The following is a 9488-nucleotide window of genomic DNA, read 5'->3' as shown; positions in this document are numbered from 1 at the left end:
AATTTAATTTCAGAAAAATACTCCCATAAATTCTATCTTAAGGCCCACAGATTTGCATGACGGTGAGGAATCCTGATACAGCTAGGATTCTTCATGAATTTTGCGTTTTCTGCCTATTTCACGCCAAACACTCTACAAGACTCTTAAAATGACTCGATGACTCAAAACACGAAACTTAAGGGAGAAACAAGGCTAAAATAGGGCACATATTCAATAATATCGTCACACTTTTTTGGTCCTATCATCGATATCATTTTTCTAGAAGAAGTTATGGTTGATTTAGTACAGGAAGGTCAAGCTGCACGTGAATCTGGTTTTGGACGAAAATTTATATTTACATGAAGATTCTAGAATCTATGATGTCCAAAGGCTTCCCCAATCATACTTGGATACGAATTGGAGATGATGACTCAATCTTGATGACATGGAATTTGTTTGGCTCCAAGACCAGTTGGCTTGCAAACTGTCTCTTTTGAGCGTGTGCGTAGGCGTGCCATCACCGTGGGGTACAGTCGTTGGGAAGTCCCTTGACCTGACTTCTTGAATCAAGCGCTGTGGACGAGGAGAGCACCAACCTCGTCACAAGGCTCTTTTCTCTGCCTTCCGGAAAAGGACTTCTTGCCTTACCGGTAAGGGCTTTGGTTATGATCTCTTCGCGTCACCAAATCGATACTCATCGTTGTAGGTTGAGCAGAGCAATCATTGAGAAGTTCTGAGAAAGCACGGGTTTGCTAAAACACGACTTTAGCTTCGCTGGGTTGCGAGGGCGTTACCCTTACTTCGCTGGGTTGCAACTGAGTTGCAGGTAGGCTTGCTCCGGAGAGGCTTTGATAATCTGTATGATTATTTGATTTGAGAGTTGTGTGTAATTCGTCCTTGAAACCTGGTATTTATACCTAGGGTTTCTACTGTTCTTTGCCATAGAAGGATTATTGATTGGCGTTTCCTATTCAATCTCCGATACTTGACTCCAATTAGGGCTCGTTTTCCTTATGGATCACGGAATGGGCGAAGCTATAACCTAAACCCAAGCAGGCCCGCGAAAATGTAACTGATTGAAAGGGACTAAAACGACACATCCTACTGACCGAAACGAGGTCATTAATGAGGGTGGCGTCCATTCGCTTTGCAAAAGGTCTTTTTGTCGTATCGTTTCCCTCACAAAATCTTTTATTTAAACCCCGCAGCCATTTCAAACCTGTCACATCAGAAACTCTTTGAGTCTCCTAACCCAGAAACTCTTTGAGTCTCCTAACCCAGAAACCTTCTTGTTCCGAACATCTTCCTCACGAAAAAACCCAGAAATGGCTCCCCCAAAGAAAATTGTCATTGATCAAGTGATAGGAGCATTTTAATGCGACGTTTTAACTGCATTTCCCTACATTTTTCTGCGCCATTTCCTTGAAAAATCCTTGTTTTGGAAAGTTTCCATTCTTTGATTGGGAAAGTTCCTTATTGTAGAAAGTTTCCATTTTTGTAGTTTTCATTTCTCATTTCTGGCAAGTTGCCATTTTCAGTTTAGGAAAGTTTCTATTTTTCATTTTTGGTAAGTTTCTATTTTGAGTATAGTTTCTATTTTCAGGACCTCCGAGCTAAAAAGTGGAAATGAACGCATGAATGGAAAGAGGAGCTTGCGAACATCAAGACGAACGAATATGAGAGAAAAAGGGCCACAGAATTGAGCAGAAATGAAGAAACAAGCTTTCCTAATCCAATTAGGAAACCCTGCGAAATGGAGGAAGGCTTCCCTAGCAAGTTTCCAACGCAACCATGAAAAAGAAATGGAAAAATAATGTGTTTTGCGTTGGAAAGTGAGAAGGCTTGAAAATGAAGCAACGAGGCCCAAGAACTCTTTGGATTTTCGGCAAAATGGATCAAGGCCCATCAAAGCCCATGACATTAGGGTTTGTGACGCAAAACCCTAAACCCTAGGAGTGTTTGCCGTGAAAACCAAAGGGAGGAGAGAAAAGTGGCGTGAAATATCAAGAGAAAATAAAAGATTACGCAAGAGATTTTCTAGGGTGAAGTTTATGGAAAGAAAAAGTGTGGACATCAAGAAAAGCACCAAATGGCGTCTAGATGCATTCCTAGAAACCCTAAGTATATTTTGGACGAAAATACAAGAAGAAAATCAGAAAATATTCAAGGTATTTCGGCAATAATATATTAGGGAATCTTCTTGGAGTTTTGTGATTGGTTGGATGACACACTAGGGCTTATTTGGCAATTTCTCATTGGTGGAAGGCATGTGGAATTATTAATTTAATTCCTTGAGAAAATAAACAGAAAATCACGGCTTGGAGGCCAAGCATAGCCGTCCCCTATATATATGCACCACCCTAGACGTCTCAAGCATCATCTCACCACTAAACAATTCAGAAAATTCTCTCTACGCGCGGAAGCTCTCTCCATTCTCTAGTGCAACCTTTGACGTTTTCAAGCAAGGAAGGAAGAAGCAAGACTAAGCCGTGAGCATCATCATCCATTCCACCTTGAAGCCGTGTACTTTGAAGCTTGCTTTCGAGTTTCAATTGTTCATCATTCGAATCATTCATCCATCTCTCCATTCACGGTGTAATTCAACCTTCTTTCTTGTAATCACTTTTGATTCTCCTTGTTTGATTTCGTTGGATATTGTTCTAGTTAACATTGATGTTTGAACAAGGTTTATAATCTGAAATTTTATGATTGAATAAAGGATTTTCGGTTTCTATGTTGTGATTCCATAGTTGCTTATGTGTGATTGTTCGATTGAATTTGCTTTATAGATAACTTTTGTATTTTAATCTTATGTGGTTGCAAACACTTAGGGTTTTGATATAATTGGTGCTAGGTTTAAGAACATGAAATCGACTTTTCGTTTTGTGTAAACTTGAATCAAAGTAGTAAATGTTTTGGACAAAAATCGAATTCAATTGAAGAGGATTGCAATTAGGTGAACTTATTCATACTAAGTTGTACACTTGAGTTGATAGCCTTTCCTTGAACGTCTTGCGTTGAATATGTATGATTGACTAGCTTTCTAGGGTTTGATTACATGTTTGATAGGATTAATCTATGTGCTTTCATTTAGATTAATTAGCGTTGAAAAGTAAAATATGGGAAATCGTTTGCTTTCGAATGTTTCACATGATCAACTCCTTTCACATGACTTGGAAGAACAATATGAAGTTAATTCGAATTCAATCATGAACTTGGTTTTAATCTTTGTTTCTTACATATCATTCTTGTATTTGTGTTTTTGTTTCTACTTAGTTTTAATTCTTTTAATTTTCGAAAAAACCAAAAACCTAAAACCCCCCTAATTTCGTGAATAGTGTTTATATGTGTGAATATTGTACTTTGTTTTATTTTAATTGTTTAAATTGTCCTACATTGACAGGTGTACCCTCAATCCCCGGAATAGAACGATCCCTATTTGCTTATACTACTAATGATATTTAAAGGGTTAAATTATATGCTTGCTTTGAGCGTATCAATTTTTGGCGCCGTTGCCGGGGATTGAAAAATCACTTGTTGAATTGTGAATAATTGTTGGATATATTGTTGTTTTTCGTAAATAGCTTATACTTGTTAAATATAGTGTTCGAAATTTATAGTTAAATACTTAGGTTGTTATTTATATTATTGAATACGAGTTTTATTGTGAGTTGTAAATTAAAGAGGAATAGGTGAAGTCGTGTTTATTAATATTGACCTAAACCCCTTATTGGTACCTAGTTCAGGTCCCTTAAGGTTGAGGGCGGTCTTTATTAATATTCATTGAACTGTCTTCACACCTAGGACCTTTTTCATCTAAGTAAGTATAGCCTATGTGGGATGGTGTCTAGGAAGGGGACAACGTCCATAACGGGTTTGGATCCAGAAGTGCTTACAAATGGGCCTAAACCACATTGTGGGAGTAGCTCATGCCAAAATGGATTCTACCTCTTGTGTTCGCCCTCCCCTACCTGGCCATTTCAGTAAGGTTGCCCAAAGGATGTAGGAGGGACTTTGTGTCTAGACGACTATACTTGGGCCGCACGTCCTCTTGATTTACCACTTGGGATTCAATTCGAAATCAATGATATGTATAACAAACGAAAATGTTGTGACACATTAAGGTATATTGGATTAAACATAGTCTTGAAAAGGGTAGCTGTTTCAGTCCCATTGCACATCGAGACTCCCTATTCCCGTACCTAAGTGTTGAAATACTTGTAAATAAACGAAAAGAAAAGAAATAAATGTATATAATTTTCGTGAATAGTAAAAATCAGGTTTATGGAAGTGTGAATTTTATTATAAGTTTTTGACCATAATGGAATAGGTGAAGGACTTTGTCTTTAACATTAGTCTTGCACCCTTCTCTTTCATGTGGCGCACCTTAGTAGCATAGGGTGTCTAGGTTGATTGGATACGAGAAGTGCTAGCAAAGGGTCTCGTCCCCTGCTAAACAAGTGAGCTGAGCTCCGCCAAAATCGTTCCTTTGCTACCTGGCTCTGTGTGAAAAGAGTTACCAAAAGATTGAGGAGGGCGACTAGTATTAAGGATCGAGCCCTTGGGCCGTACGTCTAAACTTTGGTTAAGAGCTTATAATGGGATTCAAGCTTTTATTAACTATGTTATACCCTAACTAAACTTGTATATATTTGTGATATCTTATTTTGTGGAAATTGTGTATATTATATTTCTCTTTATACTTGTATAAATTGTGACTAATACACTCGTGAATAGTACATCATGAATAGTGAAATCGTGAATAGTGACGTTTTTGTATAAATCATTAACTTGTATTTATTTCACTATACAATTTACTAACTTCTTTAAATTTTGATGATGTTCAGTATTTCTATGAATGACCGAGCCTTCTAGACCCTCTACAATCAAAGAAATTGAAGCAAGGCTTGCTCGTTTGAAGAATCCTCAACAACTTGAGTTCAGAAGCCCTTCTCCTTTGACATTCAAGGACTACACATTTGACGATCAAGGGAAGAGGCTATTTCCTTCTGAGGGGTCTGTATCACCTAGTGTTTCGTCCAACTCACTTACTCCTCAGAATTCACCTCCTTGTTCACCAAGAGAAAACGTTAGGATGGCCTCTATCAGAGAACTCTCTTCATCTGTGGTTCAAGAAGGACTTCCTACAAGCATTGTGTACCCTGCCCCTGCTGCAGGGAAGACGGCTGACTTTGAGCTGAAGAGTGGATTGCTTCATAGGCTTCCAACGTTTCATGGCCTCAATATGGAGGACGCCAACAAGCATCGTAGGGAGTTTCAATCCGTATGTATCAACATGCTACCACAAGGAGCGGATGAGAATATCCTTAAGATGAAAGCATTTCCATTCTCTCTAGCTGACCGTGCCAAAGATTGGCTCTATGAGCTTCCCTCTGGGCGAATTACTTCTTGGAACACTATGATGAAAGCATTCCTAGAGAAGTACTTCCCAGCTTCAAAGATCATTACACTCCGGAAGAAGATAAGTGGAATTAAGCAAGCTCAAGATGAGTCTTATTCCGCTTATTATGAGAGGTTTTCATCCTTGATTGCCCAATGTCCTCAACATCAGATGAAGGAAGAAACCTTGCTTACTTGTTTCTATGAAGGTCTCCTACCCTTGGAATGTGACATGTTAGATGCTGCAGCTGGGGGAGCCTTTGTGGATAAGTCACCTACTGAAGGGCGAGCTATGATTGAAAATAGAGCAAAGAATGCCCAACAGTATGAGGGTGTAAGTCTCACAACTCGAAAGGTGAGTGAGATAGGTACTTCGGTCATTGAGGATAGATTGAATAAACTCACCCTTCTCATGGATCAAGTTGTGAGTGCAAAGGGAATATTGCAAGCTTGTGGGGTATGTTCTATGCAAGGGCATGTAACTGACCAATGCCCTCAACTGACAGAGAGAGGAAGAGGGGAATCTGTGAACGCCATAGGAGGATACCAAGGGAACCATGGGGGTCCCCCACGTCCAAGATATGATCCTTATTCGAATACCTACAACCCTGGATGGAGGGACCACCCCAATTTCAAATGGACGAACAATGAGAACACTCAGAATCCCCTTGGAGGTACCTTCCAACGTCCTCAAGCACCACCATCTCAAGGTCCACCCTTTCAGAGGCCTTACATGCAGAATCAAAATGCCTCAGGGAATTCGAACTATGATCAGATTATTGAGGCACTCACCAATTCTACTCAAGCCTTGGTTCAAGGACAACAGAACCATACCAAGGACATTGCAGACCTCAAGAGGCAAATGGGACAAGTGGTGGACTTCATGACCAAGTTTCATGAGAGTGGTAAGCTTCCAAGCAACACAATACGAAACCCAAAGGGAGGCTTTGAAGGCACCACCAACTGAGGACACAAGGAGGTACAAAGTCTAGGCTGAAAGACTATAAACATTAAGCGCTGCTTGGGAGGCAATCCAATTCAGAAGTAGCTGTGAAGGAGTCTACACACGCAGATTTGATTTCTCCTTCCCTATTTCCCTTTATTTTCAATTTTTTCTTTTGAATTTAGTAGGTCTTTTCGTAAATCTCTTTCCTATATGCTTAAGTGTCTCATTGCATGCTTATAATTGATTTCATTGAGGACAATGCAATATTTAAGTGTGGGGGAAGGGATTTATACTTTTGTCTTGAGTCTTATATATTGAAAAATACAAAAAAATATCAAAAAATGTCAAAAACAACAAAAATTTCGTTGCTTTATTGAGTCTATTGAGTCTTTGTCTTTTGTCATTTTGTTTTGAGTCTTAGGATGCCCTTTTAACTGTCTAGGATGATTCTATATCTCTGAAATTATGGCTAAAAGAAAATCACACAATTGAGATGACTTTAAATGGTATTCTTTGGTTAATTGAGATATATGAAAAATATGTGCCTTGTAGTGGATGTGGATTTCGTGACTTTGGTACAGAATATGAGCATGTTAAGGAGTTTTGATTCATAAAAACTCATGTGAGATAATTAAGCCATGTCCCTTTTTCTTGGAGTGATAAATGAAATATATTGGCGATATTTTGATGATCTCATTATTCTTTCATTTGATTGACTACTTGCCATAGATTAAGTTTGATGGACTAGAGAATGCTAGAATTCACTCTTGTGCTTGTTGAGACGTTGTATCAATACATGGCCCTGATTCTGGAAAGGATAGAGGCAACCTAGGAATTACCACCATTGCCATATAAACATGTGTCCCTAATTGTGCCCGTCGTGGGACTCCCCTAGATAAAACCCTTTGAGCCTACATTAAGCATTTTCTTTTATCACCCTTAAAATCTTTAACCTAAGCCGTAGTATAGCTATAACCCTACCCTTTGTTCTAAGAACTTAGTGGAGCTAAATTGAGACTTTACTTGAAGATTTTTGGCGTCAACAATGAAGGATGAGAAGAGGTGAAAGCTCAAGTGTGGGGGTAGACTTGTCCATAAGAGAAAAATATGTGAAAAAGCCGAGAAAAAGAAAGTGAAAAAGAAAAGTGTACGGCTAAGAAAAAGAAAAAGAAAATGTGTCTATGGATTTTAGTCCCCCATACTTGGTGAGTTTGGAGTTTACTTTAAATTGAAGGCCCATTACAGAAAAATTTGGCCTTTGTCCAACTCTCTAGAGATCAAAGGAAGCTTAGAGTGAAGTTTGGGCCCAACATGAAGACATTAGGCCCCTTTATAACACCCCCATGGGAAAGTGACGTTTTTGCATACTTGGTGGATTTCTAGAAGTCTCTATACAATTGCATGAGCTCTACTAGGTTTTTAGGACACTTTGTTAAATTCCTTACCCTTCATTTCTTTAAACCTTAAGCCATGGCCCCATTACAACCCTTGATAAGACCTTCTTGATCCTTAAGATGGGACGGTCCTTGATGTGGAGATGAGTTACAAGAGTTGAACCTATGGCTTGGATCCATCTGTGCAAGTAGTTGGTATCTTTCATGAGATCTTTAAAAGAAAAATTTATACTTGTGCTTTCGTTTCTTACATTATGTGATATACTTGCTATCTTTCACATATACTTGAGTGTATAAGCTTTTAAGCATTGCCATGATCTGAGAGAAGAAAGAGTGGATATACCTTGTGAGGATTGAATAAAACTTGTTTGAAGCATGCTTAACAGAAACCATCACCATTGTTCCATCCAAGTCCTACTTGTGTATATGTAACTTATGTGTTTTAATTAACTCTCGAATGCCTAAACATTGATTCTTGGTGAAGTGCTAATCTTGGTGTTGTGAAAGTAAGAGATTGCTGAGACAAATAGTTAAAGGGCAATAGAATCTGTATGTGTCAAGTCTTTAATTTTCGTTGAGTCGTAGTCGTGTCTGTATTGTGATTTTGCTAAGGGACTAGCAAAAGCTAAGTGTGGGGGAATTTGATAGGAGCATTTTAATGCGACGTTTTAACTGCATTTCCCTACATTTTTCTGCGCCATTTCCTTGAAAAATCCTTGTTTTGGAAAGTTTCCATTCTTTGATTGGGAAAGTTCCTTATTGTAGAAAGTTTCCATTTTTGTAGTTTTCATTTCTCATTTCTGGCAAGTTGCCATTTTCAGGTTAGGAAAGTTTCTATTTTTCATTTTTGGTATGTTTCTATTTTGAGTATAGTTTCTATTTTCAGGACCTCCGAGCTAAAAAGTGGAAATGAACGCATGAATGGAAAGAGGAGCTTGCGAACATCAAGACGAACGAATATGAGAGAAAAAGGGCCACAGAATTGAGCAGAAATGAAGAAACAAGCTTTCCTAATCCAATTAGGAAACCCTGCGAAATGGAGGAAGGCTTCCCTAGCAAGTTTCCAACGCAACCATGAAAAAGAAATGGAAAAATAATGTGTTTTGCGTTGGAAAGTGAGAAGGCTTGAAAATGAAGCAACGAGGCCCAAGAACTCTTTGGATTTTCGGCAAAATGGATCAAGGCCCATCAAAGCCCATGACATTAGGGTTTGTGACGCAAAACCCTAAACCCTAGGAGTGTTTGCCGTGAAAACCAAAGGGAGGAGAGAAAAGTGGCGTGAAATATCAAGAGAAAATAAAAGATTACGCAAGAGATTTTCTAGGGTGAAGTTTATGGAAAGAAAAAGTGTGGACATCAAGAAAAGCACCAAATGGCGTCTAGATGCATTCCTAGAAACCCTAAGTATATTTTGGACGAAAATACAAGAAGAAAATCAGAAAATATTCAAGGTATTTCGGCAATAATATATTAGGGAATCTTCTTGGAGTTTTGTGATTGGTTGGATGACACACTAGGGCTTATTTGGCAATTTCTCATTGGTGGAAGGCATGTGGAATTATTAATTTAATTCCTTGAGAAAATAAACAGAAAATCACGGCTTGGAGGCCAAGCATAGCCGTCCCCTATATATATGCACCACCCTAGACGTCTCAAGCATCATCTCACCACTAAACAATTCAGAAAATTCTCTCTACGCGCGGAAGCTCTCTCCATTCTCTAGTGCAACCTTTGACGTTTTCAAGCAAGGAAGGAAGAAGCAAGACTAA

General features: G+C 38.8%; 1 protein-coding gene across 1 annotated transcript; it reads left to right on the top strand.

Annotated features, from left to right (window-relative positions):
* Window positions 1-5621: 5621 nt before the first annotated feature.
* LOC121051453 lies at window positions 5622-6430 on the top strand. Its single transcript, XM_040513833.1, has 2 exons — window positions 5622-6053; window positions 6135-6430. Exons 1-2 carry the CDS (start codon window positions 5672-5674, stop codon window positions 6344-6346), a joined length of 594 nt encoding a protein of 197 aa, XP_040369767.1. The 5' UTR covers window positions 5622-5671; the 3' UTR covers window positions 6347-6430.
* The last annotated feature ends 3058 nt before the right edge of the window (window positions 6431-9488 follow it).

This window comes from Rosa chinensis, chromosome 2 (genome assembly GCF_002994745.2).
Source record: "Rosa chinensis cultivar Old Blush chromosome 2, RchiOBHm-V2, whole genome shotgun sequence".
Taxonomy (NCBI): Eukaryota; Viridiplantae; Streptophyta; class Magnoliopsida; order Rosales; family Rosaceae; genus Rosa; species Rosa chinensis.
The sequence above is the reverse complement of the archived record's forward strand: the minus strand, read 5'-3'. Positions and strand labels throughout refer to the sequence as shown.